Source organism: Nymphalis io, chromosome 3, assembly GCF_905147045.1.
Source record: "Nymphalis io chromosome 3, ilAglIoxx1.1, whole genome shotgun sequence".
NCBI lineage: Eukaryota > Metazoa > Arthropoda > Insecta > Lepidoptera > Nymphalidae > Nymphalis > Nymphalis io.
Genome location: NC_065890.1, coordinates 10952834 through 10972216, shown reverse-complemented (window position 1 = coordinate 10972216; position 19383 = coordinate 10952834). Strand labels below are relative to the sequence as shown.

At 41.5% G+C, this 19383-nt stretch overlaps 6 protein-coding genes across 8 annotated transcripts in view; 3 read left to right on the top strand and 3 right to left on the bottom strand.

Annotated features, from left to right (window-relative positions):
* Positions 1 to 1148: 1148 nt before the first annotated feature.
* On the top strand, positions 1149 to 2578 carry LOC126781276 (2-oxoglutarate and iron-dependent oxygenase JMJD4). The gene is made up of 2 exons (XM_050506169.1): positions 1149 to 1844; positions 1918 to 2578. Exons 1-2 carry the CDS (start codon positions 1321 to 1323, stop codon positions 2576 to 2578), a joined length of 1185 nt encoding a protein of 394 aa, XP_050362126.1. The 5' UTR covers positions 1149 to 1320.
* On the bottom strand, positions 2402 to 3858 carry LOC126781277 (alpha-methylacyl-CoA racemase). Its single transcript, XM_050506170.1, has 2 exons — positions 3678 to 3858; positions 2402 to 3604 (listed from the first exon to the last, which is right to left on the bottom strand). The coding sequence occupies exons 1-2, from the start codon at positions 3783 to 3785 to the stop codon at positions 2579 to 2581; spliced, it is 1134 nt and encodes a 377-aa protein (XP_050362127.1). The 5' UTR covers positions 3786 to 3858; the 3' UTR covers positions 2402 to 2578.
* A 782-nt stretch (positions 3859 to 4640) lies between these two features.
* LOC126781274 (uncharacterized) lies at positions 4641 to 6789 on the top strand. The gene is made up of 2 exons (XM_050506167.1): positions 4641 to 5020; positions 5295 to 6789. The coding sequence occupies exons 1-2, from the start codon at positions 4799 to 4801 to the stop codon at positions 6417 to 6419; spliced, it is 1347 nt and encodes a 448-aa protein (XP_050362124.1). The 5' UTR covers positions 4641 to 4798; the 3' UTR covers positions 6420 to 6789.
* A 273-nt stretch (positions 6790 to 7062) lies between these two features.
* LOC126781275 (39S ribosomal protein L3, mitochondrial) lies at positions 7063 to 9141 on the bottom strand. The gene is made up of 6 exons (XM_050506168.1): positions 8996 to 9141; positions 8587 to 8668; positions 8280 to 8507; positions 7660 to 7955; positions 7422 to 7586; positions 7063 to 7323 (listed from the first exon to the last, which is right to left on the bottom strand). Exons 1-6 carry the CDS (start codon positions 9043 to 9045, stop codon positions 7071 to 7073), a joined length of 1074 nt encoding a protein of 357 aa, XP_050362125.1. The 5' UTR covers positions 9046 to 9141; the 3' UTR covers positions 7063 to 7070.
* Positions 9142 to 10555: 1414 nt separating this feature from the next.
* Positions 10556 to 12977, top strand: LOC126781082 (protein O-glucosyltransferase 2-like). The gene is made up of 6 exons (XM_050505891.1): positions 10556 to 10792; positions 10869 to 11077; positions 11180 to 11636; positions 11915 to 12152; positions 12224 to 12523; positions 12656 to 12977. The coding sequence occupies exons 1-6, from the start codon at positions 10632 to 10634 to the stop codon at positions 12773 to 12775; spliced, it is 1485 nt and encodes a 494-aa protein (XP_050361848.1). The 5' UTR covers positions 10556 to 10631; the 3' UTR covers positions 12776 to 12977.
* Positions 12978 to 13114: 137 nt separating this feature from the next.
* LOC126781081 (ubiquitin carboxyl-terminal hydrolase CYLD) overlaps positions 13115 to 19383 on the bottom strand; it is an 11890-nt gene continuing 5621 nt past the window's right edge. For all 3 annotated transcript variants that reach the window (XM_050505888.1, XM_050505889.1, XM_050505890.1), the window contains 4 exons: positions 18824 to 18932; positions 18430 to 18566; positions 13957 to 14140; positions 13115 to 13865 (listed from right to left, as the gene is read on the bottom strand). In XM_050505888.1, the coding sequence (XP_050361845.1) occupies positions 13675 to 13865; positions 13957 to 14140; positions 18430 to 18566; positions 18824 to 18932 (621 nt within the window). In that variant the 3' untranslated portion in view covers positions 13115 to 13674. The remainder of the gene's footprint in view (positions 13866 to 13956; positions 14141 to 18429; positions 18567 to 18823; positions 18933 to 19383) is intronic.

Genomic DNA, 19383 nt, shown 5'->3' with positions numbered 1-19383 from the left:
GATTAACGAAATATTTGCCTGTAATTTTCAATGTTTATAAAACAGATTGTCTACAAAAAAACTCATTTAATGTCATCGAAATCAAATCGATATATTATTATCACATCGATATTTTATATTTAATACCGGAACGTTACATTGGTAATTAATATATATATTTTCTCTTTTTATACAGTTTCTTACATAAATAAAAGTCTTAATGTATATTTAATTCGTTTGTCTTGATGTTAAAAAACAAAATTTGTAAAAAACTATAAAACAGATCTAATGACAAATATTTGCTTACTTAAAAAAAAAGGCACGTTGTCGTCGAACAATACTTTAATTTATCTTATATGATATGGTTGGAAAATTTGGACTTTTTTGATTTTCACTTTTTCATTTGATTTTTTGATTGTGTATTTTTATTAGTTTAGAACCAAGCTATACATATCTATTTTACGACACCCTATCATCCATATAATGTATAGACAGACTTGGGCAAAGTGTACTCATCAATCACGTTTATAGATTAATTTTGATTGAACGCGGCGACGCGATGCTCTGGGATATTAACTTGACTCACTCACTCACTCTCTTATTTTGATTACTTTAATTGTACTGTAATGGTGTTTGATAGTTACTTATTGTAATCGTAATCTGATTACATTTTGCCCAAGTCTGTATATACATGATGATTGGTCCGTATATATTGGTCTGTATATACATTTATTTTGATAAGAATTATTATTGCAGGAGAAATGGAATTAAATTTTATTATCCTTTTTTTAACATAAAAATTATATTATATTTAGGTTATAGTGTAGATATTCTTTTTTATGTAAATTTTGGATATCTAAATTAAGTGTAAATAATACTTATCAAGTGTTATTGCATCTGCTACAGTTTGTATAATTCTGATTTCTGGCCACACTGAAAGTAGTAGTATAAATTATATTAATACTAATATTCCATACAATGCTATTATACATAGTTCCATATCAATGAGTGTGTAACTTTTCAAAAACTATTTTTCTGATTATGTTTAATCACTCATTTATAAAAAGGATTATTTCGTAAAAAAACAGACAGTTGTTTGTAAAGACCGCGGTCATTATCAGTTTTTCAATTTTAACATGACAAATGGCATTGACAAGTTGTATGACAATGGTGTTCTTATTTGATAACATCTATAATGAAAAATAATATAATTCAAATTTATATACATTTGTTGCTTTAAATTAAGCCAAAACTCAAATGTTAAATGATTATTATAATTTTTCTTACCTATTCGACCCAATGTAACTTTAACAACTTAATAATTTTACGTAATTAGTATCAATGTGTGAAAAAAGAACTATAATTGATATCGCCCTTGATGCCAAATATGAAGATTCTTTGGATTATGACTATTCGCAAATCGAAATAAAGTCTTATGATTACAGCCAATTACAATATGATTACTTTTTTAAAGAACATATGCTGCGAAATTTGCCTTGCATCATTAAAAATATTACTCAGACTTGGAAATGTTCTCAGCTGTGGATAGAGGACGACAGCATAAGTTACGATTATTTTATAAAACAATATGGTCAGATTGACGCTCCTGTTGCAGACTGCGACCAAATAAATTTCAACTCTCAGTGTAAATCTGACATGAAAGTAAAAAATTATATGAACTACTTGAAAAGTAAAAGTACAGAAAAACTTTTGTATCTGAAAGACTGGCACTTAAGAAGGCTTACACTAGATAATTATTTCTATGAAGTACCACAAGTATTTGCATCAGATTGGCTTAATGAATATGCCATTGATAATCAAGATGATGACTTTATGTTTGTTTACATTGGCCCTAAAAAGACATGGTATTTATTTTCTTTATTAATATTTTAAATTAATAACATTGGTTTTTAAAAAATAACTTTTACAACATTTTAGGACACCATTTCATGTGGATGTTTATACATCATATAGTTGGTCAGTTAATGTAACTGGCAGAAAAAAATGGATTTTACTACCACCGGGAGAAGAAGAGAAATTAAAGGATCCTCTGGGGAATCTACCTTTATTATTTGATCCTGAAAAATTTCATAACATAAAATTTTACGAAATTATTCAAGAAAAGGGTGATGGACTTTTTGTTCCTTCTGGATGGCATCATCAAGTTTTTAATGAACTTGATACAATTTCTATCAATCATAATTTTGTTAACGCTTGCAACATTGAGATTGTGTGGAAAGCTTTACAAAAAAATTTAATTTCTGTTGAACATGAAATAGAAGAATTACGAGAAATTCCAGAATTTCCATCACAATGCCAACTTATATTAAAATCTGTTTTTGGCATGGATTTTGAATCATTTGTTAAATTCATTATTCACATCGCCCAGAGAAGGTTGCAACACTTGAATGGGGAGACATCATTATTATTTAATGTTTACTGTCTTGGAAAGAATCATGTCTATTTTGATTTAAAAATTATATTAAAAATAATTAAGTCTATACAAAACCATCACTTGTTCCTTAAAAATATTCTATCACCCAATATAGCACCAAAGTTATTAAATATTGAACTTGCTATTAATCAATTGTTAAAATAATTAAAGTTGTGAATTAGTATAAGCATATATGCAATTATTTTTAATCAAGTCTTGTATTTTTGAGTTTGTATATCCTAATTCTTTTAATACCATAACTGTATGTTCTCCATGCTTTGGAGATTTTTGTTTACCACTCGGTATTCCTGGTGATATAGATAATTTAGGAGCGGGTTCTGGCTGAATGTAATTTTCTTCATCTTTATAAAATGATTTTCGTGATGAATGGCAGATATGGTCACCCACTTGATCTATATCTAATACTGGAGTAACACAAGCATCTAAATTTTCAAAAATAGAGCTCCATTCCTCTTGTGTTTTTGTCAAGAAAATTTCTTCAAATTTTTTTTTACAAATATCTATATCACCTTGTGTATATATTTCTTCAGATAGATTTAATCCTTTTAAAAGATTTGCATAGAATTGAGGTTCCAATGCCCCAACTGCCATAAATTTATTATCTTTTGTTTTATAAGTTGTATAAAATGGATAACCACCGTCCAACATATTTGTACCAGGCTCTCCACTAAATAAGTTTGTATTTTGTGTTTTGTATAACCAAGCTCCAATGTATGCTGCACCTTCAGTCATACTTGCATCTATTATTTGTCCCTTTCCAGATTTTGTCCTTTCCAGTAATGCTAAAAGTATTCCTAGAACACATATAACACTACCACCAGCAAAATCTGCTATGATATTAAGTGGTGGTTGAGGTGGTTGCCCATTTTTAGTAAGCTTAGAAAGTAAACCAGACATAGCAACATAATTTATATCATGACCCGCTTTATTTCTATAATGACCACTTTGTCCATATCCTGTTAATTGTGCATAAATTAATCTTGAATTTTCTTTTAAAAGTGTCTTAGAACACAATCCTAACTTTTCAAGTACACCGGGTCTGTATGTATCCAATAAAACATCTGATGTGGTGCACAACTTTTTCAATATTTCCATCCCTTCTTTTGTTTTTAAATTAATGGAAATGGTTCTTTTACCATTTAACATCACTTCTACAGGAGAAGGATTCAACTGAAAAGAAAAGATAAATTACGCTTTCAAATTTCTTAATATAAGCTTTTGAACAGTATATCAATCAAAATACCCTTTGAACAACTGTTACTGTTGCCCCAAAATCTGCTAATATTGTTCCACAAAAAGGACCTGGAGCTAATCCTATCATTTCTATAACTTTGATACCTCTTAACGCCATTTTAAATTTATATGTGAGTCAACAAAAATATTTAATAGAATTGTAATAAATAAATAAATATGTAAACTGTTCAAAGTCTAATCTATAATAAACAAAATTATGAATTCGTTATTTGATCAATATGTATTCGATTAATATTTCGCTAATAAATCGATTATTCGTTACATAATTGATATTTCATCAGGACCTGATAGCGAAAAGCGGACATTTAGTTTGAAAGCGGTCAATGAACCATTTATTTAAATTAATTGTAAAAAATTATTTCGATTGCCATAATGGGGTTTGATATGTACTGCTACAATTTCCACACACGCTCAGGAATAATATACTTATTTTATGGTAATAACTTGTAACTGTTCTATTCGCTTTGCATGTTGCAAGTATTTTTTTCGGATGGGGACTATTTAAGAATAATTAATATCAAAGGCGAATGCAAGCTTAGTTAGGAATGCAAGGTGTTTGCAATATCGAGTTTAGCTAAATATCAAATTATGATAACATTGATTAGACACCGATATATAAATTGTATATTTTTTTAATAACGATGGTAATATATGTCTTATACTATTACTCTTAGTTTCATGTTCATCGATAATATCAGTTCTAAATAAATTAGATTTGTGTGATATAAAAACATGATATTATTCCAATATTTATTCAGAAAAGGCTTTAGAGTTCTGGCCAATATTTCGTGTATCAAAAAATATTGATAGTCGAAGCTTTTGAAAAAAGGAAATACTTTTAAAGCCTTAATTTATAATATGATTTTGACTCGATTTTTTTTATATCGATATTATAGGTTCAATATTTTAGGACCGATATATCGTTCATCCCTAGTTTGGCTAGCTAAGCTAGCTTACTCTTACTTTCCCTCGCTCTGCTGACGCTTTCAACCTACTGTATTTACATTATTAAAAAAAAATAAGAAATATATTATGTAAAGGTTAACTTATATCAAAGCGATAAAACAATTTGATACTAGTGTGTTGTAATTTATATCTCGAAGAGTGAAAATGTCTGTTGCTTTTGCACCTCGAGGTAACCGACCTCAATTAAGCCCAGCACAAATCCAAAAAATGTTGGATGAAAATGCACATTTAATACAAACAATTCAAGAATATCAAGCTAAAGGCCAGCTAATGGAATGCCACCAATATCAGCAAGTTTTACATAGGAATTTGGTTTATTTAGCAACTGTGGCAGATGCCAATCAGAATATTCAAGCTCTTCTACCGGTAAATAGAAATTGAAAGTAAATTATATTATTATTGGAACCACGAATCTCGCTATAAATAAATATAATACTAATTAATATGTTAAGTTTTTCATAGATTTCATATTTATTAAAAAAATAGTTATGCTGTTTAATTTCTTTTTTGTGACGAATAGTTTTTAATGCTCTGTACGACTTATTTTTCTAAAGCATTCTAGTTTGCAGCCATAATTCCAATTGTATGCATTTTATGACAGTAATGCTTAGACTTTTAATATTTGTTTACAAATTTTCAGCCACCACATCAATTAGCTGCTGGTAATGTGCAACAAGGTCCACTAAACCCACCTACTAGTGGAGCTGATGTCCCAGGATCACCTCAACAACCATACAGGCCACCATCTGGGATTTCATCTACACCAACTAGACCAACTCAATCATATGGTCAGAGACCATACCTGCAAAATCAGTATCAAGGACAGTATCAAGGGGCTCCAGGTGTCTACCCACCTCAAGCTAGTTACGGACCACCAGGGCAGGGATATGGACCTCCTAACCCTACGCAACAACCACAGGGCTATCCTCCAAATTCAACTTATGGCCCACCCATTACCACTTCTCCCAATAATTATCCTCCATCAACACATCCAGGTCCTGGATATCCCCAATCAGCTAGTCAGCAACCGTATGCTCCTCCACCAGGTAGTCCAGCTGCAGCAGGCTCACCATATCCTGTACGTGGTTCAAGTCAACCGGCATACACAGGAAATTCAGGTTATGCACCTCCTCAATCTGGTGCAAATTATCCAAATGTTGGTGTTAGTTCTTATAATTCAACTACATCCCAACCTCAGCCATATCAATCTCAACCTTTTCCAAATACTACTCCAACTTCTGCATATAGCTCAACTCCTATTTCACAACCTAATCGCTCCCCACAACCTCCTCCTAGTGGATACACATCACAAAATCCAACAAGCACGGGATATGGTTCACCATCGGCTCAATCGCCGACTTACAATTCTAGTTCTCATGGAAATAATGTCCCTCCATCAACAGTAGCATCAGGTGCTCCACCACAAACTGGTCCCCCAGGGCAACAATATCCACCAACTGGTCAACCCTCCCCGTATCCACCAGCAACACAACCACCTTATTCTAATCCTTCTTCTCAACCTGGAAGTCCAGCTCCCTCAGTATCTACAGCTCCTCCTCCACAATCGTCATATCCTCAAAACCCTCAAAATTATCCCCCAGGAGGTGGAGCTTATCCTCCTCATGCTTATCAACAAGGTTATCCTCCAGCTCAGTACCCACCTTCTCCTTATCCCTATGCTCGCGCTCCTGCACCTGGCGCGCCGCCCCCTGGAGCTCCACAACCATATCCTGGTTATGGATTTCAGCCTCCTAATCAGCAATAGTTTTCGACTCAATTTAAATAAAATGATTAAGTTAAAAGCTAAAAAATTAGTCCTACAAAATCGCTTGATCTTCTTTCGGAGTAAATTAAATCTTACAGACTAAGCTTATTATATCATCATCAATAAATTAATTTAATATGAATTTTAAGATAGTTTAGAGAATAATCTAAAGATTAAGTAATAATAGTATAGTTACAATTAATTTGTTTTTATAGTATTAAAGTTTTGGCATTTTTTCTTTTAAAAAGAATGCCATTCTAGGAATAAGTTAATGGATTTAAGTAGTCTTTTTAATTGTATAAATAGGTAAAAATAAATGTCACTGAAAATACAATTTATTTGTTATCATTATTTATTACTATTACTAAAATAGTTACAAAACACTGTCATCTATTGGAAAATAAGTATCTGGAAGGTTGATTATATATAAAATAAACTATAGATAAATATTAAAGGATTTGAAGTATTATTGAAACTTTTATTTGAAGTTTGTGTTGTGTCAAATTAAATACACTTTAAAGAGGCATTGTTTGCTGTGCTTTGTTGAAAATAATTCAGCACATTATTTATAATTAAATCCAAACAGAGTTGAGTAGAGATGACTTCTTGTTTATTGGTTTGTTCTATGATTCTCTATATCTTATCTATTTACTAAGACTCTTCAAAGGTTATTGTGGGCTCATCAAAGAGATGTATTGATTCATCATGATATTCTATAGGAAGGTCTTCAACAGGAGGGTGCGTGGGAAAGGGAGGGGGAGTTTTTAATTTTTTTAATGGTAATACTGTATCAAACAAGTAACACATTGCTCCTGTTTCCCCTGGTATACCTACACCTAGCATCCAAAGAATATTGTGCTTTGTATTAATACGTAGAATTTTTACACCACGTAATGTTCTCCACCTAAAAATAATTAAAATTAGTTTGAATTTCAATGTTATCTAAAATATGCCCAAAAAAAGTAATCAATTAAATATCAGATTTAAAGAAACAATACAAACCTGTTTCCCATATGACCTGGCATTTTTGTACCGGGCCAAACTCGAGCTTTTTCACCTCCAGCTCCAATATTTCCTGGCCGTCGGTGAGTTTTTGTCACACCATGAGATGCTGGCATTCCTTTAAAACCCCAACGTTTCATTACTCCTTGAAATCCACGATCTATACTACAATTTTAAAAAAGTATCTTATATTTGCATTTATATATTATTACTTTCCTAAACCAGGAAACATACTAACGTTTTAGCTCTGATGTCTACATGATCACCGACTCTAAAGTGAGTTGCGAACAATGGTGTCCCAGTTGGAAGTGCTGCATGTGGTGAGACCATAAATCTGCATAAGTGTCTCTTGGGCAACATTCCTACACTGTTAAAAAGTCCACAATATTCTTTGGTAACTGTGCTAGGGTCAATTGTTTCTGAACCAACTAAGAGACAACCCAATTTCTGTTTTTCCTTCCAAACAACTTTAGATGTTTTCATTGGCTTAAATTCTTCTGGAGGAATGTATTTTATAATGTGATTGTCTACAATCTGTCAAATAATGAACTGAATGAATTGCAATGTATAAAATTGTTTTCTACTTTACTTTAGATATAGTTATTTACTAAAATTCTTAGACATATATGTATACATAGTTAGTTTTAGCTGGCATAAAAGCAAATTTTCAAGTAACTACACATTATGAATTGTTTATTAGTAATTTTGTTTAAAAAACTACATTTTAGTTGAGGAAATATATTCTGAGAATTAAAAAAGTACTAAAATTTAGGGATTACAGGCAGATAAATTTGTATGGAATATTAAGGTAGATTGAAACTATTTAAAATAAAATAAAATTAAGTTGAAGAACTGTACCTGTAATAATGTGGTTTGAAATTTTTTACCATCCTTCGACCACAGAGGATAATTTCCTATTTTCCGTGCTATAAGACCAACTCGACGTGTAAATGGATTCCACTGAACTAATTCCTGAGGTTCTTCTTTAGCTAGTGGGGATTCTAAGGCTGATTGGAGTTTTAATTTATCTTGCTTTACTTCCTCGAGAAAGTCTTTGTTTTCTTGTGTTAGCAATTCATCACTCATCTGTAGGGAATATAATATTAATTAAAATGATATAATAATGTGATAAACTTAAAAGAGTAGACAACAGATTATTACGTACAACTCTTTCTTTAGGTAAATACCAATACGGAGGTCGGAATCTCGGTTGTGAGAAATGTGATCTTGTTGTTATATTATCAATTCTGAAAAAAAGTAATAAATAAGTACAATTTTTTGTCTTTTTTATGTTAATTAAATTCTGAACACAACACTGAAACCTGAGATGCAAATTGAATAGCAAAATCAAGCAACTTAATTTTATCAAGCAATTTATACTACATTATGAAATGTTCGAAAAAAAAAAATTTAATGTAAGTAATTATGAATGCCTTACTATATATATCTATTAAATAAATTATTTCTAATATTTCTTTTATGTACGTAATTTTTAATTGAAGTATTTAAGAAGTATTTCTTTGAAGTAAATAAATAGAGGTTATTACGAAGTTAGATTTCCAATAACTACCAACCTCATCTTGCCTAACACGGTGCATAGTAATTTCATATTAGAAGTGGTCATATTGTATGTATTTAATTAAGAAAATCACTAGTAAAGGCATACGTTTTTATAAACGCCTAAAAATAAATGTATTCATCGTAATCCGTCGTGATCAGATTGACAGAAGTCAATTTGACATATAATTATTATAAATAATAATAATTGGAATAGACAGTTGCTTAATATATCGGCTCTGGAGATAAGTCTTTTATAATAATAATAATATCTTCATTCTTCAGGTATCAAGGCTCATACTTTTGGTAAATAACAATTAAACATAGCATTACATAACATACATTAATAATTAGAATTACAATCACACACAATCATAATTACAAAAATAATATTAAAATATATAAGAATTAATAATGAGCTAATTAATGACATAAAAAAGAGCAAGTAATACATATATATATATTAAAATAAAATAAAATTAAAAAATTAAATTGATCATGTATGAGGCATATGAACCAGAGTATTACACAGACTTCTGAATCATCCGCCTCATCATATAGCCGTTCATATCATTTGCATTTCCAACACTATCCTAAGGATTATTTCCTTAGGACAGTGTTACCGTAACCGTAACAGCCTGTGAATGTCCCACTGCTGGGCTAAAGGCCTCCGCTCCTCTTTTTGAGGAGAAGGTTTGGAGCTTATTCCACCACGCTGCTCCAATGCGGGTTGGTGTTATACACATGTGGCAGAATTTCAGTGAAATTGGACACATGCAGGTTTCCTCACAATGTTTTCCTTCACCGTAAAGCACGAGATGAATTATAATCACAAATTAAGCACATGAAAATTCAGTGGTGCTTGCCCGGGCTTGAACCCACAATCATCGGTTAAGATTCACGCGTTCTTACCACTGGGCCATCTCGGCTTATAGGATAGTGTTGGAACAATCTAATGGATCTAGTGTTGGAACTATCCTAAGGATTATTTCCTTAGGATAGTTCTTAGGATCTTTGAGGTCGTCTGTGATATAATGACCTTAGTTTTTAAATTTTGTTACACAGCTTAGATTATTCCCCTTCAGGTTAATTGGGGGAGTGTTTTCCTTTTAAAACCTCATTCCACCAAAACTGTTATTACGTATTTAAACGAATTATTTATATATATGTTGGCGACAACTATAAAGATCTTTCCCGCAATGAGATTTTTATGGGTACAAAATCCACAAAAGATACAAAATGTTTATTTACAAAACTGGATTGGACCAGCTTATTAGAGTGCAGGCCTTAGCCACATTAGCAGTGGTTCTTTTACAGGCTGTTACCTAAGAATGTATTTTACAAAGTTATTCTTTCAAACTTGAAATTATTTTTTTTGTTTCAAAAATTACTAAATGCAACGCGGATGCCACAAGAACGTAGATGTTGTCAATTATTACAAGATTGAGTAAAATTAAATTATAAATGAAAAATGAACACAACCCGAATTTATAAACAATTACGGTTACATTTACAAGCACTGTTTAATAACTTATAAATTTCTACTGTCAAATTCAGTTGTCACTTTTTTTGAATGTAAATATTTGTGTTGAAAAGTAACCTGTTTTTGAAAACTATACTTTCCTTTTAAATTTCTTTGGTAATTGTAGCAATATGCTAGCGAAATATAAAATATTTGTTGTTTTATTTTTATTGAATTATTTGAGTGCAAATTTTGGGTATAAAATACAAATATATGGCCCTGGTTTACAACCTAAAAATATAGTTATGCCGGCAAGATATTTCGTGGTTAACTTTACATCTATTGAAGACTCGTAAGATAAATAAAAATTTGTTAATTTTAGATAACAATAAATAGAACGATTTTTTAAAACCCGTCACTTCTTTTAGATATTCAAGAGATTTAACGGCTAACTTTGCTGTGGAAATAAGTGGAAAGTCTCTGAAAAATAACCATTGCCGTGTTTGGGCAAATACGTTGGATCGAAAAGATGGAACTTTTATAGTACGGTATAAAGTATATGAGACTTGTACTGAATTATCAATTAGCATTTATTATAAAAACAAGCACATTCATGAATCTCCTTTTAAATTTGAAGGTACACTGTCAATAATTATAAGATATTTTAAATACAACTTATACACTTTTGACATGGAGTGTGCATCAAGGTTATTAGTTCAATAGAATACTTAACTTGCAGGTCCAATACAACCAGACCAATGTGTCTGTCCTGAAGGCGATGTGAACCAATGGCTAAAACAATATCAATGTCCTTCATCCTATGATCAAATTGAACAAGATCTAAGACCATTTGAAAAAGTAATAATGAAGAATGAAGTGCACAAAATTATCGAAAATTACCATAAACCTGAAAGTACAAGTTTTTGTCATTATGTTTTAAAAAATAATGAAATATATAGAGATTGTTATGGAAAACATGTTGGATTTAACATGTTCGCTGATAACATTTTGCTTTCATTAACAAGAAAAGTTGTGTTACCTGATATGGAATTAGTAATAAATCTCGGTGACTGGCCACTAGTGCACAAGGGCAGTGAACCACTTCCTATATTTTCATGGTGTGGTAGCAATGAAACATTGGACATTGTGATGCCTACTTATGATATTACTGAATCAGCTTTAGAGAACATGGGCAGGTAAGTCAGAATAAGAATAAGAAAATATTCTATAAAATCCGTGTGTATGGGTGGTGTCCACTTACCATCTGGTTGCCCATTTATCAAACAACTGTGCTATTTAAAAATAAAAATCTGTGATACATAAGTCATACTTTTCCAAATACTCGTCCTTCTTGCATACTGCATTATGTACTACATATATAAATATAAATGTGAGTCTTGTTTCTTATAAATGGACAGAATAATACTATATTTATTAAATGTATTTTGTAATATTTACTTTAATAATATTACAGGGTCACATTAGATACTTTATCAGTTCAAGGTAATGTGGAACATAAGTGGGCGGACCGAGAAAGTCGAGCATTTTGGCGAGGGCGGGACTCCCGCGCTGAGAGATTAAAACTCATTGATATCGCGCGGGCTCATCCAGATTTATTAAATGCGTCCCTAACTAATTTCTTCTTTTTCCGCGAAAAAGAAGCAGAATATGGACCGAAGCAACCCCATATATCTTTTTTTAAATTTTTTGATGTATGTATAATAATTATATTGAATATTAAGTATTTTTGTTAAGGACTCATTATAGTATTTTAATTTTTCAGTACAAATACCAAATAAATGTTGATGGGACAGTTGCCGCTTACAGATTACCATACCTTTTATCTGGAGGTGCCCTAGTACTGAAGCAAGATTCACCATACTATGAACACTTTTACAGCAAATTAAAACCTTTCGAGCATTTTGTTCCAATAGCAAGAGATCTTTCTGATTTACCAAATAAAATTAATTGGGCTAGAGAAAATGATGAAAAGGCACATAAAATTGCTAAAAATGCCCAAAATTTTGCAAATAACCATTTACTGCCACAGCATATAATATGCTATCATGTTGTTCTCTTCTTAGTAAGAATATTTGTTTTATAAAAATAATACTGACTTTACTGATATTGAAATGAATATTTTGACAATATTAATTGCTACTTTATTCCATATGTGGCATTGTTTATTGATATCAACTGTATTTTACAATTTAAGGAATGGAGTAAAAGAATTGAAGGTGAAGTAAAAGTGGGAAAAGATATGATACATATACCGCAAACGAAATTTGAATGCCAATGTGATGCCAGTGTGAAAGTCAACCATGAAGAATTGTGATAATTATTATCACTAAAAAATAGTATGTGAACATTGAAATCTCCATTAATTTGATACTCATCAATTAATTTTTCAAAATATTATCATATTTGTTAATTTTTGTTAAAATATGACTAAAGTTCACATATAATTAAATGTTGCATTTATCTATTACCATTTAAATAATTAATAACTTACCAAATATTATTGCATTATATTATGTGCGTCTGATATAACGAACAATCTTTACTTAGGCTCATTGAAATATTTTAAAATAAAACAAATTTTTTAATTTATTATTAATTATTATAATTATTTTTTATAAACCTTGTTTATAATTTCAATTATACTATTGTATAAACACAATAAAATTATGATTTAAGTTTAATAAATAATAAATTAATTTTGATAAATGTGTATTTTATTTTGGAATGGTTATATTTATATGATTTTATATTTAATGAATATCACAATAGAAAAAAGGTATGGTCAGTATTGTCAATGGACTAGAGTGCATAGTTTTTTAACGCATGATACATTACTGTATTAATAACTCATCAAAACCTAAGTGGTTTTTTTACTTACAATAAGCACAAAGCCTCAATTGCTATAACTAAAATATTCAATACTCTCTAATGCATATGTAAATTAATACATTATAACTAGTGGAAGTACCAAAACTTCAGACACATGGTACTTAGTAAGCATAGCCAGGCAGGGACAGGATTGCACACTCCCCTTATAGAAAATGAATTGTATAGATCAATAATCAAATGTTCTAACATGACATATAGAATAACCAACCAATCAACCATATTTTTTTAAATATTGAACAATTCTTGGAACTGACGAGAACAAGTATTTAGACAAGTCCGTATATATAGTGACGGTGGAAGGTGACGGGCGGACAGTCCATCGGACTACCGGTACATAGCGAGGTCGGGGCTGCGGTAGAAGCACATGTAGGCGTCGGCCAGCAGGCGCTTGGCGGGCGCGGGCAGGTGGCGGTCGAGCGGCGCGGCGGCGTGCAGCGCGCGCCCCTCCTCGCTCAGCCACGCGCACAGCTCCGAGATCTCCACTATCTCCGGGATGTTGTAGCCGTTGCGCTCGCCTGCGGGACCACACCACTTCACGTCAGTCTCTCTCGCTGTGCCTGAGCTGCACGACGACATTCCATTATGATTTTCGATATCATGGTTTACCTTTCCTGTCAGCCATTGAGTCGAAGAAGCACCAAGGCGCGTCGTGCCCGGCGCCCGTCTTCACGAATGCCACGTAGTGGCTAGTTTCTATACATAGTACCGCGAACAGCTCCATGTACACGCGCGGAATAGGTGACGTCTCGAGAATGTTAACATACTCTTCGCAAACAGATAAAGGTGTGGCCTGAGCATAAAAGAAAGACGCGATTTTTTACAAAACAAGGTATAATTATTAGAGTGGAGCAAAGCTCAGTCAGCCAGATACTAAAATTTATATAACACAGCTTATGTACAATTCAATTTTTAATTTGAGTTGTCATTCTATCTCTGTCTCAGCTCTCGAAATAAATTCACATACTTATTACATACTTGTTACTTAAGCTCCAAACCTTCTCCTCAAAAAAAAAAAAGGGAGAGGAAGCCTTAGCCCAGCAGTGGGACATTGCGGCGTGCGCGAGGCGCAGGCACGCGGCGCACAGCGCGCCCGCGTCCAGCGCGCCGCCCGCCGCGCGTGGTGTCGGTGATGTCGTCACGTGTACACACCTTGTGGTCGGGGCGCGCGGCGTGCGCGAGGCGCAGGCACGCGGCGCACAGCGCGCCGCCCGCCGCGCGTGGTGTCGGTGATGTCGTCACGTGTACACACCTTGTGGTCGGGGCGCGCGGCGTGCGCGAGGCGCAGGCACGCGGCGCACAGCGCGCCGCCCGCCGCGCGTGGTGTCGGTGATGTCGTCACGTGTACACACCTTGTGGTCGGGGCGCGCGGCGTGCGCGAGGCGCAGGCACGCGGCGCACAGCGCGCCGCCCGCCGCGCGTGGTGTCGGTGATGTCGTCACGTGTACACACCTTGTGGTCGGGGCGCGCGGCGTGCGCGAGGCGCAGGCACGCGGCGCACAGCGCGCCGCCCGCCGCGCGTGGTGTCGGTGATGTCGTCACGTGTACACACCTTGTGGTCGGGGCGCGCGGCGTGCGCGAGGCGCAGGCACGCGGCGCACAGCGCGCCGCCCGCCGCGCGTGGTGTCGGTGATGTCGTCACGTGTACACACCTTGTGGTCGGGGCGCGCGGCGTGCGCGAGGCGCAGGCACGCGGCGCACAGCGCGCCGCCCGCCGCGCGTGGTGTCGGTGATGTCGTCACGTGTACACACCTTGTGGTCGGGGCGCGCGGCGTGCGCGAGGCGCAGGCACGCGGCGCACAGCGCGCCGCCCGCCGCGCGTGGTGTCGGTGATGTCGTCACGTGTACACACCTTGTGGTCGGGGCGCGCGGCGTGCGCGAGGCGCAGGCACGCGGCGCACAGCGCGCCGCCCGCCGCGCGTGGTGTCGGTGATGTCGTCACGTGTACACACCTTGTGGTCGGGGCGCGCGGCGTGCGCGAGGCGCAGGCACGCGGCGCACAGCGCGCCGCCCGCCGCGCGTGGTGTCGGTGATGTCGTCACGTGTACACACCTTGTGGTCGGGGCGCGCGGCGTGCGCGAGGCGCAGGCACGCGGCGCACAGCGCGCCGCCCGCCGCGCGTGGTGTCGGTGATGTCGTCACGTGTACACACCTTGTGGTCGGGGCGCGCGGCGTGCGCGAGGCGCAGGCACGCGGAGCACAGCGCGCCCGCGTCCAGCGCGCCGCCCGCCGCGCGTGGTGTCGGTGATGTCGTCACGTGTACACACCTTGTGGTCGGGGCGCGCGGCGTGCGCGAGGCGCAGGCACGCGGCGCACAGCGCGCCGCCCGCCGCGCGTGGTGTCGGTGATGTCGTCACGTGTACACACCTTGTGGTCGGGGCGCGCGGCGTGCGCGAGGCGCAGGCACGCGGCGCACAGCGCGCCGCCCGCCGCGCGTGGTGTCGGTGATGTCGTCACGTGTACACACCTTGTGGTCGGGGCGCGCGGCGTGCGCGAGGCGCAGGCACGCGGCGCACAGCGCGCCGCCCGCCGCGCGTGGTGTCGGTGATGTCGTCACGTGTACACACCTTGTGGTCGGGGCGCGCGGCGTGCGCGAGGCGCAGGCACGCGGCGCACAGCGCGCCGCCCGCCGCGCGTGGTGTCGGTGATGTCGTCACGTGTACACACCTTGTGGTCGGGGCGCGCGGCGTGCGCGAGGCGCAGGCACGCGGCGCACAGCGCGCCGCCCGCCGCGCGTGGTGTCGGTGATGTCGTCACGTGTACACACCTTGTGGTCGGGGCGCGCGGCGTGCGCGAGGCGCAGGCACGCGGCGCACAGCGCGCCGCCCGCCGCGCGTGGTGTCGGTGATGTCGTCACGTGTACACACCTTGTGGTCGGGGCGCGCGGCGTGCGCGAGGCGCAGGCACGCGGCGCACAGCGCGCCGCCCGCCGCGCGTGGTGTCGGTGATGTCGTCACGTGTACACACCTTGTGGTCGGGGCGCGCGGCGTGCGCGAGGCGCAGGCACGCGGCGCACAGCGCGCCGCCCGCCGCGCGTGGTGTCGGTGATGTCGTCACGTGTACACACCTTGTGGTCGGGGCGCGCGGCGTGCGCGAGGCGCAGGCACGCGGCGCACAGCGCGCCGCCCGCCGCGCGTGGTGTCGGTGATGTCGTCACGTGTACACACCTTGTGGTCGGGGCGCGCGGCGTGCGCGAGGCGCAGGCACGCGGCGCACAGCGCGCCGCCAGCCGCGCGTGGTGTCGGTGATGTCGTCACGTGTACACACCTTGTGGTCGGGGCGCGCGGCGTGCGCGAGGCGCAGGCACGCGGAGCACAGCGCGCCCGCGTCCAGCGCGCCGCCCGCCGCGCGTGGTGTCGGTGATGTCGTCACGTGTACACACCTTGTGGTCGGGGCGCGCGGCGTGCGCGAGGCGCAGGCACGCGGCGCACAGCGCGCCGCCCGCCGCGCGTGGTGTCGGTGATGTCGTCACGTGTACACACCTTGTGGTCGGGGCGCGCGGCGTGCGCGAGGCGCAGGCACGCGGCGCACAGCGCGCCGCCCGCCGCGCGTGGTGTCGGTGATGTCGTCACGTGTACACACCTTGTGGTCGGGGCGCGCGGCGTGCGCGAGGCGCAGGCACGCGGCGCACAGCGCGCCGCCCGCCGCGCGTGGTGTCGGTGATGTCGTCACGTGTACACACCTTGTGGTCGGGGCGCGCGGCGTGCGCGAGGCGCAGGCACGCGGCGCACAGCGCGCCGCCCGCCGCGCGTGGTGTCGGTGATGTCGTCACGTGTACACACCTTGTGGTCGGGGCGCGCGGCGTGCGCGAGGCGCAGGCACGCGGCGCACAGCGCGCCGCCCGCCGCGCGTGGTGTCGGTGATGTCGTCACGTGTACACACCTTGTGGTCGGGGCGCGCGGCGTGCGCGAGGCGCAGGCACGCGGCGCACAGCGCGCCGCCCGCCGCGCGTGGTGTCGGTGATGTCGTCACGTGTACACACCTTGTGGTCGGGGCGCGCGGCGTGCGCGAGGCGCAGGCACGCGGCGCACAGCGCGCCGCCCGCCGCGCGTGGTGTCGGTGATGTCGTCACGTGTACACACCTTGTGGTCGGGGCGCGCGGCGTGCGCGAGGCGCAGGCACGCGGCGCACAGCGCGCCGCCCGCCGCGCGTGGTGTCGGTGATGTCGTCACGTGTACACACCTTGTGGTCGGGGCGCGCGGCGTGCGCGAGGCGCAGGCACGCGGCGCACAGCGCGCCGCCCGCCGCGCGTGGTGTCGGTGATGTCGTCACGTGTACACACCTTGTGGTCGGGGCGCGCGGCGTGCGCGAGGCGCAGGCACGCGGCGCACAGCGCGCCGCCCGCCGCGCGTGGTGTCGGTGATGTCGTCACGTGTACACACCTTGTGGTCGGGGCGCGCGGCGTGCGCGAGGCGCAGGCACGCGGCGCACAGCGCGCCGCCCGCCGCGCGTGGTGTCGGTGATGTCGTCACGTGTACACACCTTGTGGTCGGGGCGCGCGGCGTGCGCGAGGCGCAGGCACGCGGCGCACAGCGCGCCGCCCGCCGCGCGTGGTGTCGGTGATGTCGTCACGTGTACACACCTTGTGGTCGGGGCGCGCGGCGTGCGCGAGGCGCAGGCACGCGGCGCACAGCGCGCCGCCCGCCGCGCGTGGTGTCGGTGATGTCGTCACGTGTACACACCTTGTGGTCGGGGCGCGCGGCGTGCGCGAGGCGCAGGCACGCGGCGCACAGCGCGCCGCCCGCCGCGCGTGGTGTCGGTGATGTCGTCACGTGTACACACCTTGTGGTCGGGGCGCGCGGCGTGCGCGAGGCGCAGGCACGCGGCGCACAGCGCGCCGCCCGCCGCGCGTGGTGTCGGTGATGTCGTCACGTGTACACACCTTGTGGTCGGGGCGCGCGGCGTGCGCGAGGCGCAGGCACGCGGCGCACAGCGCGCCGCCCGCCGCGCGTGGTGTCGGTGATGTCGTCACGTGTACACACCTTGTGGTCGGGGCGCGCGGCGTGCGCGAGGCGCAGGCACGCGGCGCACAGCGCGCCGCCCGCCGCGCGTGGTGTCGGTGATGTCGTCACGTGTACACACCTTGTGGTCGGGGCGCGCGGCGTGCGCGAGGCGCAGGCACGCGGCGCACAGCGCGCCCGCGTCCAGCGCGCCGCCCGCCGCGCACGCGCCGCACTCCCAGCGCGCCAGCGAGCCACACACTGCGCACTGCCGCGGCACTGCGAGCACCGATAATAAGAACTCAACAAAACACAAGAAAACTCGGCTCCCACTTTATGATCAATTCATTAGAAGTTATATATATAAAATATATCAAATTACATGTAACTTTTCAAAATAAAATTTACCTTGAGTTCTACTTAATAAAACTATTGAACTGTAAAATGATAACAACCTACAAATTCATGTTACAAACCTTGACCTTACTTTAGAAACCTAAGTTTTTAATTGTAGAAAAAAAATCCTAACAACTTACATCCTTCTATAAGATCAGTGACGTCCAACAATGGAGATGGCTGAACTCGCTGATACAACTTGTATTGTTTACCAAACCGAGGCATTTGAATAATAAATGCAGCTGGGACCTGAAATGGAAATAATATGAAAATATTCAAAATTACTAATAAGTCGTAATTAAAACCCATTTGTTAGCAAATCTTTTCTGTCAAATTATATGATTATTTTGCTACAGTTGAAGAAGGCTACCAGAACTTCGCCACGGTAGCATGCGAAAGAGATCCCGTGGCGCTCCTCGTTAAGACGGAAAGGGTACCGCTGGTTTTTTAGTGGGTAATCCGATGTTCGGGGCGCACTCGGCGCCTTGGGCACCGGCGAGACCCACATACCCCCCACTGTTCCCGTGGGGGAAACGCGTAAGGCATTTTTCCAGCGTTAAAAAAAAAAGGCTATCAGAATTTACTTTTAGTACTACTTGACAAAAATGACATTTTCAATGAGGGAGAGTTCTTATCGGAACTTAGAAAGTAAAATTTGTAGTAAAGTTAATTTTATAAGTAATTGAGTGAATCTAAAATT